Below are 25922 nucleotides of genomic sequence, written 5' to 3' on the forward strand. Positions count from 1 at the left end.
TGTTATCAAACCGGGTCCACTGCCAGCCAACGACCTAAAGGAAACACACTGCAGACCTTTACCCAGGTCTATGGAGCCACACAAAATATAACCAATGTTAAAATGTAGGCCAGGCACAGCGTGGTGGCTCACGCCTGCAATCCCAGCACTTTGGGAAGCTGAGGTGGGAGTACTGCTTAAGCCCAGGAGTTTGAGACCAGCCTGGGCAACATAGTGAGACCCCATCTCTATATAAAATAAAAAATATATATAGTAGCACGTACCTGTAGTCCCAGCTACTCAAGAGGCTGAGGTGGGAGAATTTCTTGAGCCCAGGAGGTGGAGGCTACAGTGAGCCATAATTACACCATTGCACTCCACTCTGGGCAACTGAGTTTTTGTTCCAAAAAAAAAAAAAAAAAAAAAAAAAAAAGAAGTTAAAATGTAGCCATTAATATATGTTAAATCCTTTCTTGAATATTCTCTGGCTCCCTAGGGATTCTGGAATTGAAGAATGCCACATAGCAGCAGTAAGATTTGAAAACAGAACTGAGTTCGAATCAGGGTACTGCCACTCATTACCTGCATGACTTCAGAAACTATTTAATCTCTCTGAACATTAGTAGCTTCATTTGTAAAATGGAGATGCCATGAATGGCCTCTTAGGTTACTATGAGAATTAGGTGTGTTGTGTCGGGTAATAATAGCTAATGGTTACTGAGCATTTACTATCTGTCAAACACAGGATGAATTAAGCACTGCTGGTAAACTAAGGCACTCTAATTAAGTTACTTGAAGAAATTCACATAATTAGAAAGTCACAGAAACAGCACTTAAACCAAGGGAGTCAACACCAAAGCCCATGATATTAACCTGCTCTCCTATGCTGCCGATTACAGAACTTGTATACTGAGTGAAGACTCAATAAATATGAGTCACAGCTACTTTCATTCTGAATGACTGTAATTCATTACATTCCTATAACATTAAATGAGGTTATATATTAAAACACTCACACTAAAGAAGGCATAAAGGCATAATACCTGGGACATTGCTGCAGAAGTTCTCCTTCAACAATGCAGGCTTCTTTCTCAAGAAGTTCAGGGCACTCCTTTCCACCTCCAAGAGCAATGTGCTTCACGTTCCGGCTCCTGCTCCTAAATCCTGGCAAGAGACTCCCTGAATGGCATGTCTTGGAGCAGGGGCTCCAGGAGGACCACTCGGAGGTTTCACAGTCTTTGGGCATGATGCAGGACCGAACAGTCAGTGGGAAGGAGTCTTGCGTGCAAAGGCTGAAAAAAACAGAAGCAGAAAACAGGAGGCCATAGATTAATGGATGTGAGTAACATTATAAACTGCCTACTATGGGGAAAAAAAAAAAAAAAAAAAAAAAACTCTGAAATTTCAGCATTTAATAGGAAGATTTTTAAAAAAATTGTTAGAGACCTCATGAAAAAATATTGAAGAGCATAACATTTGAAGAGTGTTTATTTCTTCTGAAATAGTGACGCTGCTTCATTCTAGCAAGATATACATGTAAGATGGGTCCACCTTTATCAGTATTATTAGAAAATAATGAGGGTCCTTCTAGGCTGCTTTTTTTTTTTTAATTGAAACAGTCTTGCTCTGTCGCCCAGGCTGGAGTGCTGTGGTGCAACCTCCACCTCCCAGGTTCAAGCAATTCTCCTGTCTCAGCCTCCTAAGTAGCTGAGATTACAGGAACACGCCACCACGCCCAGGTAATTTTTGTATTTTTAGTAGAGAGAGGGTTTTATCATGTTGGACACGCTGGTCTCGAACTCCTGACCTCAAGTGAGGTCCCACCTTCGCCTTCCAAAGTGCTGGGGTTACAGGCATGAACCAGCCACCACACCCAGTCCTTCTAGGAGGCTTTCACCTATGTTAGCCTACTATTACCATGGATTGACTGGTTTTCAGGTGTCCAAACTGTGCTGCATTTCACAGATAACTTTCTCACAACAAGCTCACAAGTTTACATTTTATTATATCCACCTTGTAGATAGACAAAGAAATTTAGGCCCAGAAAGGCTAAGTAATTGTACAGTATCAAAAAAGGTAAATATAAACTTTAGAATATTCATCTACCCATTCTTGTAAATACTGGGCAATTTTTTAAATGTGCTGTTATATTTCCTCATGTTGTTAGGCTCTGAGCATCAATTTACTGATCTGCAAAATGTGTGTGTGATCAAGTACCAACAGTCTAATTAGGAAATAGGTAAATAAATAAAAAGATAAGATAATGTGATAATGTGGCCAACCCGACATAAAAGTATTTGTAATGATGAGGAGAAACACTGATGAGGCAGTGATGAACCCCCAGTAAGGCAGAAGGGTGCTCAGAGAGGACACCTGAGCTACATTTTTAAAAGATTAATGGGAGTTTCTCAGGCACAGAGAAAACACTATCCTAAGGCAAAACAACAGCGTATTCAAAGGTTTGAAATTATACCTTTTGGGGATGGGAACCAGTGGTATACTGGAGCTAGCTCTAGCTGCTCACAGGAGCCAACTGTTAAATTTTCAGGAATTTGCAAACCACTTGACCTCCTGTAAGCTTAACATTGGCCAAAGTCAGAGTATTTACAATACGAAATTGGCAAATGCTACAAATCAAGCCTCCTCTCCCAGACTCCTGAGAACTGATTGCTAAACATTCATAAGCACACCACCGGGTACACGTAGGAGCCCTTTTGTTCTGCTGAAGCGTAAAGTGCCAGGAGGAACGTGGATAGATACGAGGTATGAGGGTTCTTCAAAAGCTGCTCTGAAAGGGCTTCCTGTCACAGGCTAAGAAATTTGTTTAATTAGGCACTAAATGATTTCAAGTGGAGGGAAATCAGATTCATATTGGGAGATAATATTTCAAATATTAATTGGCATTCTGTTCCTTTTGTCCCTTGTTATTAGTTCTTCTATTCAGTCAGAGGCAACCAATACTTTGGGAGGAAAAGGATAATACTCTAAGAATGTAAACTAAAGAAGGGGTCAATGTTCAAATACTGACAGAGAGATTTTGGTAATAGTTCCTCTGAATGTGGTTTACAAAAGGTGGCGGGAGGGGGGCAGGCATAGTGGCTCATGCCTATAATCCCAACATTTTGGGAGGTCAAGGCAGGCAGATCACCTGAGTTCAGGAGTTCGAGACCAGCTAGGCCAACACGATGAAATCTTGTCTCTACTAAAATTACAAAAATTAGTCAGTCACAGTGGTGTGTGCCTGTAGTCCTAGCTACCTGGGAGACTGAGGCAGGATAATTGCTTGAATCTGAGAGGAGGGGGCTAGAGTGAGACGAGATCGCACCACTGTACTCCAGCCTGGGTGAGTCTCAAAAAGAAAAAAAAGGAGGAAGTCTTAAATTGTTTCATTTCTAACTTGTGAAAATACATAAATAGGGGAGCGATCACTTACAGAAGACAGAGTAAAACATGCTCATATTTGGCCATATTGATAGTAAATTTCTGTATTTATACCCCCCATTAAGCTATTAAGAGTTAATGATTTTTGTATAAGGTGAGAGATGAGGATCCAGTTTCATTCTCCAAAGTGGGGCTAGACAGTTATCCCAGCACCATTTGTTGAAGAGGGTGTCCTTGCCTCACTTTATGTTTTTGTTTTGTTTGCTTTGTTGAAGATAATCTGGGTTCTCTATTCTGTTACATTGGTCTATGTGCCTTTTTGTTTTTTTGGTTTTGTGTGTGTGTGTGTGTGTGTGTGTGTGTGTGTGTGTGTGTGTGTGTGTTTTTGAGACAGAGTCTCGCTCTGTCGCCCAGGCTGGAGTGCAGTGGCATGATCTTGGCTCACTGCAACCTCTACCTCCCAGGTTCAAGCAATTCTCCTGCCTCAGCCTCCGAAGTAGTTAGGACTACAGGCACACACCACCATGCCTGGTTACTTTTTTGTGTTTCAGTAGAGACAGGGTTTCACTGTGTTGCCCAGGCTAGTCTCAAACTTCTGAACTCAGGCAATCCACCTGCCTCGGCCTCCCAAAGTGCTAGGATTACAAACATGAGCCACCGTGCCTGGCCTATGTACCTATTTTACACCAGTACCATGCTGTTTTGGTGACTATGGCCTTATAATACAGTTTGAAATCAGGGAATGTGATGCCTCCAGATTTGTTCTTTTTGCTTGGGCTTGCTTTGGCTATGCAGGCTCTTTTTTGGCTCCATATGAATTTTAGAATTTTTTTTTCTAACTCAGTGAAGAATGATGGTAGTATATTTTATAGGAATTACATTGAATTTATAGATTGCTTTTGGCAGTATGGTCATTTTCACGATACAGATTCTACCCATCCGTGAGCATGGGATGTGTTTCCATTTGTTTGCGTCATCTGTGATTTATTTCAGCAGTGTTTTGTAGTTTTCCTCGTAGACATCTTTCACTTGATTGGTTATTTTTTTTGTTTTTTGCACCTATTGTAAAAGAAGTCCACTTCTGATTTGATTCTCAGCTTGGTAGCAGCTGGTATACAGAAGAGTTACTGATATGTGTACATTAATTTTGTATCCAGAAACTTTGCTTAATTCTTTTATCAATACTGGGAGCTTTCTGCAGGAGGCTTTAGGTAAACGATCATGTCATCAGCAAACAGCGACAGTTTGGCTTCCTCATTTCCGACTCGTATGCCTTTAGTTCTTTTGTCTGATTGCTCTGGCTAGGACTTTCAGTACTATGTCAAGAGGAGTGGTGAGAGGGTAATTAATACGAATAAATGTTTTATGCTTTAACTAAGATGTATGTACCTGTATTTACAGATAGCACGTAGTATTGCCATATATATTTTTTAAAATTTTTACTTGTTTTTGTTATACACATTGCTCTGGAAAAGATTTTCCTCATGTAGTATTGTGATTTCTAGATATATCCACGTTGACCATGCAGATAGAGTTCATTCATTTTCATTATTGAGTAATATTCCAGTATATGAATACACGGCAATTCATTTCCCAATTAGTGGGACCCTTGGTTGTGCTCAATTTCTTGCAAATCCACAGGATGATGTATTGAACCTCCTTGGACATATCTCTATGTGTTACACACGTAAAAGAGATTTCCCCTAGTAGTATTGCCTAGAGTTGGGTCATGAATATTTACATAAGCAGATACATAAAGTATTGTCAAATTTTTTTCTTTTCAACATGCTCCCAATTCTTGGTATCATCAGGCTTACTTTTCTAAAATGCTGAGAAAATTCATTTGTTTTCCAGATTACCATGAGCTTTATGTTCCTCTTACATCATTAATGACTCCTCATACTTCCTATTCTGCAAATTGGTCCATACTGTTTGACCATTGTGGTCCACACCTAATAATTGGAATCAATGAATGTGCCACCATACATGGCAAAATAAACTTTGTAGAGGTGATTAAGTTAAGAATCTTGTGAAGGGGAAATGATCCTGGAGTACCCAGTGGACCCAATGAATCACAGCATCTTTGTAAGAGGGAGGCAGAAAAGTCTAAGTCAGAGAAGGAGACAGAAGCAGGAGTTGGAGGGATACGAGTTAGGAACTAAGGGTTGTGGAAAGATAGAAAATGATTTTGCGCCGATAGCTACCAGATTTTTTTTTTTTTTAACTTTTAGACATTTTTGGTGGTGGGGTGGTGGAGTCTTGCTCTATTGCCCAGGCTGGAGTGCAATGGCGCGATCTTGGCTCACTGCAACTTCTGTCTCCAGGGTTCAAGTGATTCTCCTGCCTCAACCTCCCAAACAGCTGGAACAACAGGCGTGCACCATCATGCCCAGCTAATTTTTGTATTTTCAGTAGAGAAGGGGTTTGCCAGGCTGGTCTTGAACTCTTGACCTCAGGTGAGCCACTCACCTTGGCCTCCCAAAGTGCTGGGATTACAGGCATGAGCCACCACACCCAGCCAACTTTTAGACTTCTAACATGTATTTTTTTCCTACTGAGTTTAAGTACACAGACACGCACACACACACACGCACACAGACTTGTACATAGATAGATGTTGACAACAGACATATAGAAATATATGCACAGATTCTGAAGAGTAGTTTCTTGGTGGTTTTATATAATACAAACATAGTTTCCTATAATTTGATTTTTAATTTTGTTATGGTGTTTTTTTGTAATACACAGTTTGTAAATTTCTTGATTTATCCTTCCTCTCATAGTTTTTTTTTTTATGCCACACTTGAGATTTTTTCCTCAGTCCCAATGCTATAAATCTATGCTCTCATATTTTTTCGTTTAGATAATCTTATACTTTACAACTTCCGATTTAGGTCATCAATTCATTTTCATGTATGGTGTTTAATAGGTCCTCCTTTTATGGCATCATCATCCATCAGATATTTAACCTACATAACTCTTTTTCTTTTATTTTTGCTCTATTTTCTGTGTTTTTTTTTTCTTTCCAAGTAATATACCCTAAATTAGCCTCCAACATTTTCTTAATTTTTAACTTATTTTGCAATTAGGTTTTTAATGTTCATTTCTTAATTATTCCTTTTAAATATTATCTTGTTTTCTCATAACTGCAATATTTCATCTTATGTAACTGACAATATTAAAATATTTTTATTTTATTTCTCTCTGTACATTATCCCATTTTATTCGTCATTCCTGATTTCTATTTATTTTGTCCTCACTGTTTCACATTGGACTTAGCTTAAATTTTTGGTGAACCTTTGCTGTTAGGGATTAGAATGTGGCACCACAAACACAAATTGGAAGCTCTTTTATTATAGGTGAGTCTTATCCAATATCAATCATTACTACTGGCTGATTACGCAAGGACCAGGGCATTTTATTTGTGTTCCTCAAATGCCAGTATCCATAAGTCCTTACTTTTTAGCTTGCCTTTTTCTCAGGATAGGAATCCTCTATCTCTTGCTTCATGTGTATAAACTTGGATGGTGCTTTTACGACAGCTGACTAGAGAAAGGGAGCGCTGTCAGGGCTCTCACAAACTATGTAGACTTTCACTTTTACTCTGCATGTTCACAGTATGATCTTTTACACTAACACTATCTTCTCTAGGTAAGGGCATAACTTTTGGGACCACTGAACACATTTGTCTTTAGTTTCTTACAACACTGTAATTCCTAAGGCTTCCAATAATCTTGTATTTGTCAGAATAAAATAGGCTATACTGTGGTAACAACCCTGGAAATCTGAATATCTGTCAAAATAAGTGTTTATTTTCTTTTCACATAAAAAGTTTGATGAAGGTTGTTCAACTCTTCCAGAGGGCAATGTTCTAAGTAACGACTTAGGATTCAGGTTGTGTTCACCTTATAGATTCACCATCTAGAATATGTGGCTTTCAAGTTCACCCTTGAAAAGGAAAGAGAGAGCAGGAGGGTCACCCAAGGTGATTTATGACTTTGGCTTAGAAGTGGCTTAGGTTGCTCCTGCCTACAAGTCATTGGTCAGATCTCAATCAAATGACTCAAATATACAGCAAAGAAGACAGTGAAATATCAATGCAACTATGCCCTGTAAATTGATTTGCTTCTTGAAGATTTTCCAACTGAAGAGGAATGTTCTACTTTCCCCACTCAGGTAGGTGAATTACCACTCATCTCTTTACTTTTCAGCTCCCAAAATCTGTTGAACTTTCTTCCCAACTGTCACTTGCTTTATTATATTTTTTATCCGGAGTTTATGCCTCTTTTATTATTTTACTGTCATGTAAGTAGATTTCCCCAATACAGCAGACATAGCTGTGTTCATTTTATCATGTTCAACCAGAAACCTAAAAAGTTATGTGACACAAAGCTGTGATACAACCATATAATAATCCAATTTGTAAATAAACATATTCCTAGAGAGCTAAATCTACCCTACATATGGAAAAAATACTGATTAGAAGTAACTAATAACAAAAGAGTAAAGTCCCTAATTGTGAAGGTACTTGAATTTCTACTAATTTTGTTTTAAATTATGTAATATTTGTTTACAAAACATAATACTTCTAAAATCACTTTACAGTTAAAAGTAATTTTATAAAACTGAAATTGCAACTGAGTACTTTAGAAACTCTTAATAAAACAGTGGACCATTCGAAATCATGCTTATTCCAATTATTTAACAAAAACAGTGCTATCCATATGGCAGCAGCCTACCCAAATTATAGCATAATTACAAGGGAATAGTTGCTTCTATAGCTTACAGATTCTAACTTAGGGAGTGTTTGCAATTTCGCATCAAGAAAATAACACCAAGGAATAAAATGTGAATGGAAAAATGAAGAGAAATGAACCAGAACTGAGACAAGTTTAAAAGAGAATCTATCTGGGAAATCAGAATGTATGCTATTACTTTTAATGATTTTGACTCCAAACTGGTAGCATTTTTCTGCCACTAGGCAAACTAATAGAAACATATAAAAAATTAGAATAACTTGAAGGAAAAAAAACATGCATATACCAAGGTTTATGTTACATCCCTGACTGCTATAGGAACTAGACGAAAAAGTGAGCATTGCCACCTTCTGCAGTGTGAAATTTAACAAAGGCATTTGAATAAGAGTTTTAAAAATATGATGGAGAAGGCAATTTTGAAAATATTAAAAGTGATTTTTAAACTACCAAAAAATAAATATCAAAGATCGCTGATAAATTTAGCTAGAAGAGCATATGAGTTTCCTTTTCTCCATAACTCCTTTCTTAGCCAAATTAACCTGAGGTGACTTATGTGTTATTTGATAAAAAACGATGTTTACCTAACGTCGGTGTTTACAACTAATGGGGGACGCTGCTTGAGTTACATAGCCTTTCTCTTTAAAATTCTCAATAAAATAAAATTGCACTGTTAAAATGCCTCTTAATTTCTTATCTTGATTTACATGATGTTAAATTTTCCAAAGGTAATAAACCTAATATCATGCAGTTAAGCTAAAATAGCAGGATGAAATTATGTTTTAAATATGCTGTTCAGTTGCTTCTGTGGAAGAGAGAGATTGTTCTATGGATATAGAGATAAGCACACAGACATACTGAGATATTAAATTCCTGAGGAGTATCCTTGAGTGTGATGTTATATCAAAACGAAATGTTTTTAGTATTATGATCAATTTCTGTCACTGGAAAACATTATTCAACAGAGATTTAAAATGCAGTACCAGTCTCAGAATAAAACAGACTTTATCTTCTCCAAATTTCTTAGACAGAGTACTAAGAATGATATGTGGGTACATATTTGTGGATGTGTGTACAACCAGTTAGAGATAGAAGCAATATCAGCAATCATCTGAAGGTCTTGGTCATTACCTTCATTTTACAGAGACGAAAATGGAAACCCAAAAAGATAAGTAATTTCCTAATGGCTTCATAGGCAAAATTGTAGAATGGCCAGAACTAAAATGAATTTCCCCTGCCTTTTAGACCAAAACTATGATTAAAGTTAAAATATTTGAGAGCTCTTGTTGTTATAGATTCAAATTTTTAAAACCAATCAAGTTGCACTGAAAAGAAAAACCTATCGTGACTTCCAGGTGTGCAAAACAACAGCAGCAGCCTGAGTTTGATATTCCCCTACCACCACTACTATAAAAGATAATCAACAAGCAGAGCAAACCAAACCACACATTATGCTTGCATTCTCCATTACTAGAGACAGAACATGAACACACACACACATACACTTTCAAATTAGATGTAAGTAGAAAAATATCTGACAGATTACCCAGTATGAATGTCACCCAGTTGATGTAGAACATGGAGGAAGAGAGTCCTAAGAGATTCCATGAAAAAAATTGCAGAGGAGTAAAAGATGTAGGTGAAACACAGACAAAATCATTTTCAGAAAAAGAAAGTTCAACAATGCCTTCAAAATACAGAATACAGTTCAGAACTCGGCAGTTCAGAACCCAGAAACAGACTTCAAAATGTAAGGGACTGGAAGTGGCAGTCATGGATAATCATATATAGAGGGAATAGCTGGTAGCCCTTAGAGATAATGCAGTAAAGGGGGAGAAGAAATTAGAGGAGGGAAATTAGGAATCCTGCAGAAACAAAGACACAAGATACCACCCTTTTCCTATCACCACTACCCGCAACAACATCCATAAATCAAATGTCACAAAAGAGGGCAGAAATAACAAAACAGGATGCTTTGGAAACAGAAACCTTATTCATGAAATGAATAGACATTGAAATAAAACACACGACCTTCATGTAAAACTGCAATAAAAGCCAGAAAATGTGAAAATGTTTCTACTAACAAAGTCTCCTCCAAATAATCAAGAACAAAGCTGAAAAGAAAAACCCTATAATATCAAACATCACACAGCAGTAAATACCCTCAAAATCTTTGAAGATATCTTGAATCAGAAACAGAATATTAAGACCAGAATGGACAAAAAGAGAAATAAATAAAATGAATTGACTGAACTCAGAAAGACAATAGAAGCAAAAAAATTTTCAAAGTTGAATTATGAATAACAAGATGTCCAAGAAAGAAAAGACTCAAATAACAACATACAACATTCAGTGAAAACATTAAAGTAGCAAAATAAATAGATAAATAAGATGAGATAAATATGGAAATAGATAAGACAAAGTAAATGAAATGGAAAATAGTCCAACATACCTATATTTTATATAAAGAAAATTAAAAAATAATGTTTAAAATTATAGTAACCCCTCAAATTCCCCCAAAATAAAGAAAGCTTCAATCTATACATTGAAAGGAACTACTATATCCCCTGAAAATCTAATCCAGATCAATCAACCCTGGGACATATACTAGTAAAACTATTAAACTTTAAAATAAAGACATTCTCAAGTTCTCAGCAAAATAGATAATTTGAAAATGCAAAACAAATGGCAACAAACTTCTCAAAACAGTATACAAATCAAGACTGCAACAGAGTAACATTTTCAAGAATAGTAAATAGAATATTATATCTGACTAAACTGTTCTTCAAACAGATTTGAATCTCCCAAACTCAGAAAACACTTGTATATTGTGATTTTCCTCAAGAATCTGCTGGAAACTAAGCTTCATTCAACCAAAAATAACTTGGAAATCTTTGGCATGATGACTGAAACTTGTCAAATATATAACTGTAAAGCAAATATTACAATGAGAATGGGGTCAGTACTAGAAGAATAACATGTAAATATATCATGCTATGAAAAAGTAGAATAGATTCTATTTATAGAACAGACCTAAGAAAAGAAGAAGAGAGAGAAAATGTAAAAGAGGAGAATAAAATTGTACCAGGTGGAAATAATTTAAAACTGACATAACAAACAGCACTACATTAGGCCAGAGAGGAAATTAAGGAGACTATACAAAGGTAAATACAAAGGTAACTTCTACAATAAAAATGCAAATATTTCTAACTACCAAAACATATTGGTCAGACGCAGTGGCTCACGCCTGTAATCCCAGCATTTTGGGAGGCCAAGGCAGGCAAATGACTTGAGATCAGGAATTTGAGACCAGCCTTGCCAACATGGTGAAACCCTGTCTCTATTAAAAAAGAAAAAAAATTAGCTGGGCATGGTGGTACATGCCTATAATCCCAGCTACTTGGGAGGCTTGAGGCACAAAGATTGTTTGAATCCAGGAGGCAGAGGTTGCAGTGAGCTAAGATTGCACCACTGCATTCCAGCCTGGGTGATGAAGTGAGACTGTCTCAAAATACAATACAATACAATTATATATACATACATACACACACACACACACACACACATATATGTATTTAAAAAGCCAAGGCTGGGCACAGTGACTCACGCCTGTAATTCCAGCATTTGGGGAGGCTGAAGCGGGGTGGGTGGATCACCTGAGGTCAGGAGTTTGAAACCAGCCTGGCCAATATGGTGAAACGTCTTCTATACTAAAAAAAATAAATAAATAAATAAAATAAAATAAAGTAAAAAAAAAAAAGCTGAGCGTGGTGGTGCACGCCTGTAATTCCAGCTACTCAGGGGGCTGAGGTAAGAGAATCGCTTGAATCCGGGAGGCAGAGGTTGCAGTGAGCCAAGATCACGAGATCACGCCACTGCGCTCCACCAGGGGTGACAGAGTGAGACTCCATCTCAGAACACAAACTAACAAGAAAACAAAACAGCCAAACGTATATACCAAATAAAGAAAGCAAGTAATACATGTAAAATTAAACACACCATAAATACAACGTAAGCTACTACGAAGAGGCCAAACATAATTATCATATCCATAAAAGTAAACAAGGTTAATTCATTTATTAAGAGAAATTCAGTGTTTACAACGACACATAAAACTAAACCCAACTCTATGTTCATGCGGAATATAAAAGACACACGTAATGTGGTGGTTTCAAAAGGCTAAAAATAAAGGGATAGACAAAGACTTAGGCAAATTAAAACAAGAAGAATGTATGTTGTACAATCCTAATATCTGACAAATTAAAATTCAAGACAAAAAGCATCAGAAGAGACAAATAAAAACACTTCAGAATGTTAAAGTTAACATTTCACTATGAAGAACTAGAAGCTTTGAATATCTATGCACCATAAAACAGTAACTATGTGTAGAAAAAATACAGAAGATGTTGGAAAAATAGATAGGAACATACTAATAGTATAACTTAACTATTTTCAGTACAAAATAAACCAATTGAAGAAAAATAGTAAAGATTATTAGAAAACCTAAAAAGCATAATCAATCAGGTACATATATATTTAATAAGTCACATCAATAAGAGAATATATCTTCTTCCAAATGTACATAGAACATTTGCAATTACAGATTTATTTTTTTTGAATGGATTCTCACTATGTTGCCCAGGCTGGTCTCAAACTCTTGAGCTCAAGTCATCTTCCTATCTCAGTCATCCTGGGATCAGAGGTGTGCCCCACTGCACCCGGCTGAACATTCACAAATATTAATTATACAGTCTAACACAAAGAAAATGGCAGTAGATTCTTAAAAAATAGAAATATCACAAACAACACTCTGCTTACAATGCAATAAAACTAGAATTTAAAAATGAAAACAAACAAACAAAATATGACCTTTCTATCTGGAAATTAAAATAGCTTACATTTAACAAACCTTGAGTAAAAGGAGCAATACAAACAAGGAAACTATAGAATTTTGGGGAAAAAAAGTATGATAATAAAACGCTCTATGTCAGAATCTATGGGATCAATTTAAGATAGTCATCAGGAGAAAATTAATAGTCCTAAACACGTATCTCAGAGCACATGAAAATAAATGAATTAAATTTCTTATTCGGAAAGTTGGAAAATGAAAAAAAAAATACATACATAAAGGAAGCATGAAGAACTAAATAATAAAGATAAATGCAGAAATTAATGAGGTAGAGAACACAAAAACAGGAGACAAAATTAACAAACCATAATCCTGTTAAAAAATTTAACCAAACAGGCAAACTACTATTTTAAACAATAGCTGAGGAGAGAAACAGAAAGATATAAAAAGAAAAAATGGTGTGGGTTACAACGCTTAATAAAGAATATACATCTATGCAAATGAATTTGAAAACTTAGAGGAACTAGGTCATTCCTTTTAAGAATATAGCCAACCAAAACTTACCCCAGCATGTAAAGAACAAAATTAGCCTCAGCATGAATAGAGAGCTTTAAGAGAAATACCTCACAAAAAAAGGTTAGTTCTACATAGTTTCACAAAGAATTTCTATCATTTAGTGACTACACAGTCCTAATGCTATATAAATTGTTTAGAACATAGGAAATTAAGAAAAACATCCACATTCTTTTTATGAAGTAAATGTCATAATAAAATTTCAACCCGATAAAGAGAGAAGCAAGAAAATGACAAATTGGGGACTATATTACAAATGCAGAAATGGTTCATCATTAGAAAATGTATTGATATAATTTACCATATTGATAGGTCCAAAGATAAAAATCATGTGATTACCTCCTTTGACAAAATCCAACATCCATTCTTAATGCAAACTCTGGCAAGAAAAATAAAAACAAAACAGGAATGGATGGATATTTCATTAATATGACACACACATTCATTAATATAAACACACATACATTCAAACACACAGGCACACACACCTTGTAACAGGTACAATACACCCCTGCCAATCCTCCAGCAACAGAGCTATGCCCTAATCTTCACAACCTGTGTTATGTGTATTTTGCAGATGTGATTAAAATAAGGATTTTTAAAAATATTTTTTATTATACTTTACGTTCCGGGATACATGTGCAGAACGTGCAGGTTTTTTACATAGTGATACACGTGCCACGGTGGCTTGCTCCCATCAACCCGTCATCTACATTAGGTATTTGTCCTAATGCTGTCCCTCCGTTAGCCCCTTCACCCCCCGATGGACTCCAGTGCATGATGTTTCCCTCCCTGTGTCCATGTGTTCTCATTGTTCAACTCCCACTTGTGAATGAGAACATGCAGTGTTTGGTTTTCTGTTCCTGTGTTAGTTCGCTGAGAATGATGGTTTCCAGCTTCATCCGTGTCCCTGCAAAGGACATAAATGCATCCTTTTTTAATGGCTGCATAGCCTTCCATGTTGTATATGTGCCACATTTTGTTTTTCCAATCTATCACTGATGGTCATTTGGGTTGGTTCCAAGTTTTTGCTATTGTGAATAGTGCTGCAATAAACATATGTGTGCATGTGTCTTTATAGTAGAATGATTTATAATCCTTTGGGTACATACACAGTAATGGGATTGCTGGGTCAAATGGTATTTCTGGTTCTAGATCCTCAAGGAATCACCACACTGTCTTCCCCAATGGTCGAACTAATTTACACTCCCAACAGTGTAAAAGTGTTCCTATTTCTCCACATCCTCTCCAGCATTTGTTGTTTCCTGCTTTTTAATGATCGCCATTCTACTGGCATGAGATGGTATCTCATTGTGGTTGTCATTTGCATTGCTCTAATGACCAATGATGATAAACTTTTTTTCATATGTTTCTTGGCCACATAAACATCTTCTTTTGAGAAGTGTCTGTTCATTCCTTCACCCACTTTTTGATGGGGTTGTTTTTTTCCTAGTAAATTTGTTTAAGTTCCTTGTAGATTCTGAATAGTAGCTCTTCATCAGATGGACAGATTGCAAAAATTTTCTCCCAATCTGTAGGTGCCTGTTCACTCTGATGATAGTTTCTTTTGCTGTGCAGAAGCTCTTTATTTTAATTAGATCCCATTTGTCAATTTTGGTTTTTGTTGCCATTGCTTTTGGTGTTTTAGTCATGAAGTCTTTTTACCCATGCCTATGTCCTGAATGGTATTGCCTAGGTTTTCTTCTAGGATTTTTATGGTTTTAGGTCTTCCATTTAAGTCTTTAATCCGTCTTGAGTTAATTTTTGTATAAGGTATAAGGAAGGGGTCCAGTTTCAGTTTTCTGCATATAGCTAGCCAGTTTTCCCAAGGGATTTTAAAATGGAAAGATTGTTCTGGATTATCCAGGCGAGCCCAGTGTAATCACAGGGTTATTTTTAAGTGAAGGAGGGATGTTGGTAGGAAGGATCAGAGTCAGAGAGATCTGAAGAAACTACACTGCTGGACAAAGAACACAAGCGGCCTACAGAAACTGGAAAAGGCAAAAAAAAAAAAAAAAAAAAAAAAAAAAAAAAAAAAAAAAAAAAAAAAAAAAAACCACAAAAAACTGATTATACAATAGAACCTCCAGAATAAATGCAGCCCTGCCAACAACTTGATTTTATCCTAGTAAGATTCATTTTTCTTACTTCTGACCTCCAAAACTGTATGATAATAAATGTGTTTTCATAAGTCACTAAGTTTGTAGTAATCTGTTACAGCAGTGATATGAAACTTATGAGTACTTACTTAGTGGGGAAATCCTGGAGGCATTCCCAGTGAGATGAGGGAAAGGGAAGAATGCTCACTATCTTTAACTACTATTCAACATTTCTCTGGACTCAATGCATTAAACTAGAGAACACATATAGAGGCATACAAATTAGAAATAAAACCTCTCTATTGTCTAATATAACATTATATTTGAAAACTACTATAGAATGATAAAAATAATTCAAATAAAAAATTGAACAAGCTAGCATGTTATAAAATTAGCAAGCATATTTCAGTATCATTTTCTATTAACCAGGTGGAGAATAAAATGGATAAAACTCCATCCACAAGAGCAACAAAAATATAAAATACTTAAGAAAATAACAAGAAGTATTCAAGGTTTCTATAAAGAAAACTATTTCAAAAATTTCTATTAGATCCGAAAATAGACTTGACACAAAAATATATCCCTTGTTTTTGGTTAGGTCATTTCAAAATCATCAAGATTTTAGTTCTTTCCAAGTTTATTTATAAATTTAATGTAATCACAACAAAAAATTCCAATGAGCTTGTTTTGTGGAGCTAGAAAAGTTAATCCTAAACTTTATATGAAAAAATTATCTTATGAGGATAGCTTGAAAACACACACAAAAAGAATAGCTATGAGGAGGGAGTAGCACTAACAGATATTAAAACATACTAGTGATACCTGTCTAATTTAAATAGTGTGGAATCAGTTTATAACTAGGCAGACAAATGAAATACAAGCGTAGTAAGAAATCCAAATATATATAGGTATCTAATATGTGAAAATATGTTCATCTTAATCACAAGGACAAAGACAGAGTTTTTTCATGATGGTATGAACACATTGGAAAGACTTTCAGAAAATATATAAAATTATATCTACTCCACACACCACATGCAGTCCAAACTGATCAAAGACTCCAATGTAAAAAAATAAAATTATGCATACCCTTGGAAAAATCATGGGTAAACTTAAGTGTGTTGTGGGAAAATGCTTTATAACCATGACTGAAATTCCAGAGGAAAAAAAAAGAAATTAGTGATTCATTTGACTATGTAAACATTTTCTTTAAATTTTTTGCATGGCAAGAATCACTATAAGCCAAGTCAAAACACAAATGTCCAAATGAGAGAAAATGTTTGCAACATATATCAGAGATATATGAGTAATGTCTCCAAATACAAAGATTTGAAAATGAAGGCAAAAACAGTTCCTATAGAAAGACAAGCAAACTACAAAAACAGAAAATTCACAAAAGAGCTATAAATATGGCCCCAAAATATATAAGCACACATTCAAATTTGTGCATATTAAAAGAAATGTCAAGCAAAAACTCTACTATGATATCAACTTCTCACATATGGCAAAAATTCAAAAGCTTAACAAAATGCTAAATCTGTAAAGTTGCAGTGAGAATGTGAGGATGGTACCACCACTATAAAAGAGAATTTGGCAATATTTAACACAACTTGTATGCATTTATCCTGTTATCCATCAATCACATTTCTAGGAATTTATCCTGAAAACATACCTCCAACAATACCAAACTATACATGCAGGAGATTGTACACTGAAAAAATTGTTTATAATTATAAATTATTAAAAACTACCTAAATGCCCAAGTATAGGAATTTGTTCAAATAAACTATGGCTGCACACACACAATGAAGTACTATGCAACTGTAACAAAATAATGAAAAAGACCCTGATTAACTAATATGAACTAATTCCTAGGAAATGTTAAGTGAAAAAAAATTCAAAAGAGATTATATAACTTGCTACCTTTTGTGTAAGAAATAAGAGGAAATAGAAAGATACAAACAAGCACAAAGTATAAAATGGAAAATAAGGAAGCTGGTTATCTGCAAGGAGTAGAGGACATGGGACGAGTGACACTCCTCTAACTATATATTTTTCATTTTTAGAAACATGTTAATGTTCAATACGTACAAAAATAAAATTAAATCAATATGGATGTGGAGGGGGAAATAAAAATCTATAACTGGAAAATAATCCTCCATTCCCACCAACACAACAACAAAACAACTATATATATATTTCCACAGATATATATGTTATATATAGTTATATATATGTTTTATATGTATAGTTATATATTTTATATGTAATATACATTTATAGTAGAAATCATATAAATATATACATTTCTACTATTTTCAAAGAACAAATTAAGAAAAATATTTGTGTTGTTTGGGGACTTATTTTTATTTATGTTTAGGGAGGAATAAGAATGTAAAATGTAAATCTCCTTTAACAGTAGATACAAAAAACAAGGGAACAATAAGGATGAGCTTTGGAGATAACGGCTTTTCAAAAAATCATCTTAAAATGTATTATCCTTCAGTCCCTCCTTAATGAGGAAGTCACAGTGCATTCATTTAACAAAAGTGGTCTGAGAATTGAAAGATGGTTAACATGTACCAAATAATCATAGCTCTTAAAAGGATGCCCAAACCAAATGTTCCTCTCTATCAAAGTAAAAGTAAAACCCATTGATCTGATTTTTATTCACCCAAACAATAAGTATGAATCACTTTCCTATTTATATAAACAGTCTTCCTAGTCTATAGCTCAGATATTTTAATTCAGATGTACTTTTACTCCAAAAAAATAAAAAGGAAACAAGGTGAAATGAAAACAAAAACTGAAGAGAGAAGACTATTTCATTTCACAAGTTAAGGTATTATAAAAAGTCAATAATAGCATCACTGATATATGAGAAAGAATGATGAACAGACTATATGACAGCTATTTTTAAATGTAATAATGGAACCTCAGAGAAACTCCTGTCAAAATAAAAGAGAAAAATTAGGACGTGCACTGAGACAAGTAAAAGCAAAAGATCTTTAAGCACAAGAAGCAAATCAATGATGAGAGAGCAGAGTAGCAGCAAGAATAATACAACTGCCTACCACATTGCAAATATAACTGTGAAAAGAAAATCGCTTGAGGCGATTATCAAAAGTCAGAGCAATCAATGAGATAGCTAGTAAAGGGCATTAATTAAAGCTCCATCGTGTCCTAGCTTGATAAAGTGACTTTCAGCAAGTCACAAACAGGAGTTTACATTATAGAAGTAAATACAAGCTCTTCCTATTCCAAATGACATAATAACCAACAGGAGCCATAATCAAACCAGAGGACATAGAATGCCACTTGTCCCTACAGTTTCACAGATACTACCAAAAGGAAACAGATCCAAAGTTAGACATATGAACAGAGTAAAAGGAATCTGTACTTTAGAACAAATTATAATAATTTTAGGGAAACCTATAGTTCATCCTAGAAGTCAATAAATGTACACAGGTATTAATGATTTTCTGAAAGCATCAAATACACAAAAAAGTCACTTTTCAGAAATAAATTTGAGCCTTTTAGCAAAAAATCCTGGTAGAGTATGCCAACGTAGTTCATCAAGTTGGACAGAAATGAGACAGCAGTCAACTATGTGATCACATAACTGTCAAGAGTTAACATTTTTGTTTTTGGCAATGAAAGTTACAGAAGTAGAAATGTCCTCATCTAACATGATATTTTTCTAAAACCTAATTATTTTATGATAATATATGAGTCATTTCATAGTCCTTTGAAGACTAAATGAGAGTTACAGATTTCATGACACGATAATTTAAAGAAAAATGGTTTGGTTCAATACACTGTCTAGAACTCAAAAGAAATAATGGTGACTTCTGGTTTCCATTCTGGCATGTAAGGAACTTCAAAGTTGTCACTCTTTCCCTCACAATAAGGAAAAAGCTAAACAATCTGAAAATCAATAACTCTTCTTAGATCCATCAGAGAATCAAAGTCATAGAGAAAATGGCTGTCTACAAAATAGGAGAGGCATATACAAAGAATCACAACATAGTAGAGAAAAACCAGGAGAAGAAACCACTACTAGAACCAGGACCAGAGTAGAAAACTTAAACTATGATTGACAACTTACTGGAGGCTCAGTGTCTATAATCTTTACAGTTAAAAACTTTACGGGAGCCCAGTTCTAGTGAGAACCCTATACTTTTGTCAGTATACCTTCAGCAGCCCTGCCAGGTTCTCACAGTGAAGATAAGAAATAATTTTCTTCATGTTTCAGCAGGGGAAAAGTAAAAGTAGGCATTTTGAAAGACACCAAGAGAATTCTGTTTTTCTTAATTCTGCCCTCACAGGAAACTATCTTACGAAAAGCCTAACAAACTAGGGTTTTACCGGACTCTGATATAAAAGAAGGCATATACCCTTCTAGCATTCTTGTCTTACCTAAGTTGGGAGTGAAAAATGGGAAGAGACTGAGAAGAATTTGTGAAGGTCAGTCTAGAAACAGGCTTAATAAAATATTAGAACCTAATCATGGGACAAAAGACTCTTTCCCCGACTCCTGAAACTTAACAATCATGAATAGGGCTCCTGAATAATATTAGGGGGTTACAATGGAAAAAAGAATTGCCTGTTTCAGACCTTATTTAGAAACAAGTCTCTAAGAAAACCCAAAGACAACAGAAAAGAAAAAAATACAACAGAAAACGAATAAAAACAAGGATACCAAAGGAGATTTTAGCCCCTGACACCTACAACTATAGCAAACACAGTGTTACTCCAAGTCAGGTAAACATAACAACCTCACACTAAAGGTCTAATTACCTCTGTTCTATTTCCCCGGTACATCATGTCCAGCTTTCAAGAAAATATTACACAGCACACTAAAAGACAAAAAGAATGGTTTGAAAAGCTAAAGTAAGCATCCAAATGAGATTCAGATATGGCAGAGATTTTAGCATTATCATACTGGCAATGTAACACAACTATGAATAACATACTAAAGGTTCTAGTGAAAAAGTAGACAATATGCAAGAACAGATGGGTATTGTAAGCAGTGAGATGGAAACCCTAAGAAAGAATCAAAAGAAAATGACATAAATCAAAAACATTGTAAAGTACTAAAAAGTACCTTTGATAGGCTCATCAACAGACTGGATGGAGTCTAGGAAATCAGTGAGCTTGAAGAAATGTCAATAGCAACTTCTAAAACTGAAAATCAAAGAGGATTAAAAGAGATTGAAAAGACTATCCAAAAACTATAGTAGGGCTACAAATGATGTAACTACACATAATAGAAATATCAGTAGGAAAATAAAGGGAGAAAATAACAGAAGAGATGTTTAAAGTAATAATGGCTAAGAATTTTCCAAAATTTATGGCAGACACCAAATCATAGATCCCAGTAGCTGAGGGAAAATTAAGCAAGGTAAATACCCAAAATATCTACATCCAAGCATACAATATTTGAGCTGAAGAACATCAAAGACAAAGAAATTCTTTCAAGAAGTCACAGGGGGAAAGACACACCTTACCTATAGAGAAGGAAGGACAGAACTACATTAGACTTCTGCTCACAAACTATGCAAGCAAGAAGATTATGTACTATTGGAAGTAAAAACCCAGCCAGGTGCAGTGGCTCATGCCTGTAATCCCAGCACTTTGGGAGGCCGAAGCGGGCAGATTATTTGAGGTCAGGAGCTCGAGGCCAGCCTGACCAACATGGTGAAACCCCGTCTCTACTAAAAATACAAAAAAATTAGCCAGGCGTGGTGGCCCATTCCTATAGTCCCAGCTACTCAGAAGGCTGAGGCAGGAGAATTCCTTGAACCTGGGAGACAGAAGTTGCAGTGAGCCGAGATCATGCCACTGCACTCCACCTGGGAGACAGAGCCAAACTCCATCTCAAAAAAAAAAAAAAAAAAAAAAAGTAAAAACTCACCAACCTAAATCTATATCCGATGAAATTATACTTCAAAAATGAAGGAGAAATAAAGATTTTCTCATATAAAAATTGAGGAATAGACTTGCTTGAAAAAAAATGTTTAAAAAAAGCTTCAGAGAGAAGGAAAATTATATAGGTTAGAAACTCAGATCTAGAAAAACAAAAATTGACAATTGGAGAAGGAATTAAGGAATAAAATGTCATTTATTTTTCATATGCAAATTGATTTAACAAATATAATAATCTGTTCAAATAATAGCAACAATGTATTTGGTGATTATAGTTTATAAATATGTGAAATAAATTACAGCTATGATGTAAGGGACGGGAGACAGCAATCCAGATTACTCTGTTATAGGATACTTATGCTGCCCGTAAAGTGTATATAGTGTTATTTAAAAGTGGGCTTTGGTTAGTTGTAAATGTATATTGCAAAATTCTAAGAAAACCACTAAAAAATGTTTAAGATATGTATAACTGATATGCTAAGAAAGAAGAAAAAAAATCAAACAACATAAAATGTCCCGTTAAAATCAGAGAGGACAGAGGAAGAGAGGAAATAAACGAAATGAAAACTGGAAGCCTTTCCTCTAAGATCTTGAAAACAACAAGGATGCCCCCTGCCACGACTGCTATTTAACATAGTACTGAAAGTCCTAGAGCAATCAGACAAGAGAAAAAATAAAGGACAACCGAATTGGAAAGGAAGAAGTCAAATTATCTGTGTTTGCAGATAACATAATCTTATATTTCGAAAAACCGAAAAAATCCACAAAAATTATTAAAACTGATAAAAAAATTCAGTAAAGTTACAGGATACAAAATCAACATATAAAAATCAGTAGCATTTTATTATGACAATAGCTAACAATCTTAAAAAGAAATAAAAAAGTAATCCCACTTACAATTGCTACACATAAAATAAAATACATAGGAATAAACTTAACCAAATAAGTGAAAGATCTCTACAATGAAAACTATAAAACACCAAAGCAGAAAATTGAAGAGGGCACAAAAAATGGAAAAATAATCCTTGTTCACGGATTGGAAGAGTGAACATTGTTAAAATGTCTCTATTACCCAAAGTAATCTATAGATTTAGTGCAATCCCTATGAAAATACCAATGACATTTTTTACAGAAATAGCAAAAACAATCCTAAAACTCATATGGAACCATAAAAGACCCGGAATAGGCAAAGCTATCCTGAAAAAAACAACAACAACAACAACAAAAACTGGAGGAATCATATTACCTGACTTCAAATTATACTACATAACTATAGTAAACAAAACAGTATGATACTGCCATAAAAGCAGACATATACGCCATTACAACAGAATAGAGAACCCAGAAATAAACCCATACATCTACAATGATTTCATTTTTGACAAAGATATCAAGAACATACACTGAGGAAAGGATGGTCTTTTCAATAAATTGTGCTGGGAAAACTGGATATCCCTAGGCAGAAGAATGAAACTAGACCCCTATATCTCACCATACAAAAAAACAAATAAAAATGGATTAAATAATTAAACCCAAGACCTCAAACTATGAAATGATTGCAAAAAATCACTGAAGAAACTCTTCCAGACACTGAAATGGGCAAAGATTCTTGAGTAATACCCTACAAACACAGGCAATCAAAGAGAAAATGGACAAATTATATCACATCAAGTTAAACAGCCTCTGTATAGCAAAGGAAACAATCAATAAACTGATGAGAAAATCCACAGGATAAGAGAAAATTTTTGCAAACTACCAGTCTAACAAGGGATTAATAACCAGATTACATAAGAAGCTCAAACAACTCAACAGGAAAAAAATATAATAATACGATTTAAAAATAAGCAAAATGTCTTAATAGACATTTCTCAAAAGAATACATAGAAATGACAAACAGGCATATGAAAAGGTACTTAGCGTCACTGATCATCAGAGAAATGCAAATCAAAATTAAAATAAGATATAATCTCATCCCAGTTAAAATAGGTTTTACACAAATGACAAACAATAACAAATGCTGGCGAGGATGTGGAGAAAAGGGAATCACTGTACACTGTTGGTTGGAACATACTACAACCACTATGGAGAACAGTTTAGAGGCTCCTCGAAAAACTAAAAATAGAGCTACCATACTATCTAGCAATCCCACTGCTACGTACAGACAGAAAAGAAAGGAAATCAGTACATAAAAGAGATAGCTGCACTCCCATATTTACTGTAGCACTGTCCACAAAAGTCAAGATTTAGAAGCAACCCAAGTGTCCATCAACAAATGAATGAATAAAGAAAATGTGGTACATACACACAATGGAGTACTAGTCAGCTATAAAAAACAATGAGATCCTGTCATTTGCACCAACATGGAGGGAACTGGAAGTCGTTAAGTTAAATGGCCAGGCACAGAAAGACAAGCTCTGCATGTTCTCACTTATCTGCGACAATTAAAAATTAAAACAATTGAACTCATGGAGCTAGAGAGTAGAGGTTGGTTTCCAGAGGCTGGGAAGAGTAGTGGTGACTGGGGGAAATGAAGATGATTAATGGGTACACAGTAACAGTTAGAAAGAATGAATACAACCTAGTATTTGCCAGCAAAACAGAGTGATATAGTAAAAAATATTTTAATTGTACATTTAAAAATAGCTTAAAGAGTATAACTGAACTGTTTATAACACAAAGGATAAATGCTTGCAGTGATAAATACTCCATTTACCCTGATATGATTACAATGCACTGCATGCTAGTATCAAAATCTCATGTAACCCATAAATATATATACCTACTATGCACCTACAAAAGCTAAAAATTAAATAAAAATAATAAATTAAAATTTAAAAGGAGCAAAGAACAAGGACAATAAATGAAAAATAATGACCTCAGTAAATATTAATACAATTGTATTAATGCTTACTTTAAGCATAAATGGTCTAAATATACTAATTAAAAGACTCTCAGACTCGATAATAAACAGCATCCAATTATATGTCATCTACAAGACAGATGAATACATTTTTTGTCAATAAGCATAGATATACTGTGCTAGCATTAATCAAAAAAAGTTGGAGTATGTATCATAATTCCAGACAATGGAGAATTTACATCAAAGAAAATTGTCAGGGATTAAGGGGGTGTGGGCATTACATAATAATAAAGAGATTATTTCTCCAATAAGATATAGCAATCATTAATATGTATTATCTAACAATAGAGTGTCAAAATCTATAAGGCAAAGTCTGCTATAACTGCAAATAGACAAATTTTGTATTGTTTTTGGAGACTTCAACATTCCTCTCTAGTAATTGACAGATCCATCAGGAATAACATCAGTAAGAACATAGTTGAACTGAACAGCACCATCAATCAACTGAATATAATTGACATTTATAGAATATTTTATCCAACTACAGCAGAGTACACACATTTGTCTTGAGTTCACATAAAATATTCAAGATAGGCCATATTTCTGGGCCGTGAAACACACCTTAACAAATCTAAAAGAACAGAAATCATACAACATATGCTCCCAGGACACAATGGAATTAAACTAAAATTAATAACAAAATAGAGAACCCCAAAATATATGGAGATTAAACAAGACACTCTTAAATAACACATGGATCAAGAAAATCTCAAGAGAAATGCAAAAATATTTAGAACTACATGAAAATAATGCAAATTATCAAAATTTGTGGAACAAAGAGAAAGGGCTTGAGGAAACTGAATGCATCTAATAGTAAAGAAGAGAAATCTCAAATGAGTAACCTAAGTTTTCACCTTAGGAAACTACAAAAAGAAGAGCAATTAAATCTAAAGTAAGCAGAAGAAAAGAAATAATAAAATCAGAATCAAAATCAATGAAATTAGAAAAAAAACAATAGAAAAAAATAACAAAATCAAAAGTTGTTTTTTTGAAAGCACTGATAAAATTAATAAACCTTTAGCCAGGTTAGAAAAAAAAGAGAGAGGACATAATAATTAATACTGGAAACATAAAAAGGGTAATATTAATAATCCCATAGTTATTAAAAGGAAAAATGGGTATTATGAACAACTCTATGTCCCTAAATTTGATAACCTAGACGAAATGAGCCAATTCCTTGAAAGACAAAATCTAGCAAAACACACAAAGAGAAATCAATGATATGAATAGTCCTAAATCTGTTAAAGAAATTAAACCCGTATTTACTAACTTTCCAAATCAGAAAGCCAGAGTACCAGAGGGTTCACTACCAAACATTCAAGAAAAAATTATACCAATTCTCAACAATTTCTTTCAGAAAATGAAAACATTTTCAAAAATACTTTCCAATTCATTCGATGAGGGCAGCATTACCCTAACACCACAACAAAGACATTACA

The 25922-nt window shown here is 34.6% G+C and overlaps 1 protein-coding gene across 1 annotated transcript in view; it reads right to left on the reverse strand.

Annotated features, from left to right (window-relative positions):
• THSD7B (thrombospondin type 1 domain containing 7B) overlaps nt 1–25922 on the reverse strand; it is a 496878-nt gene that overhangs the window by 173189 nt on the left and 297767 nt on the right. Inside the window, exon 4 of the mRNA XM_030916925.1 lies at nt 1023–1271. Within this exon, the coding sequence (XP_030772785.1) occupies nt 1023–1271 (249 nt within the window). The remainder of the gene's footprint in view (nt 1–1022; nt 1272–25922) is intronic.

The sequence above is a fragment of the Rhinopithecus roxellana genome, chromosome 14 (genome assembly GCF_007565055.1).
Source record: "Rhinopithecus roxellana isolate Shanxi Qingling chromosome 14, ASM756505v1, whole genome shotgun sequence".
Classification (NCBI taxonomy): domain Eukaryota; kingdom Metazoa; phylum Chordata; class Mammalia; order Primates; family Cercopithecidae; genus Rhinopithecus; species Rhinopithecus roxellana.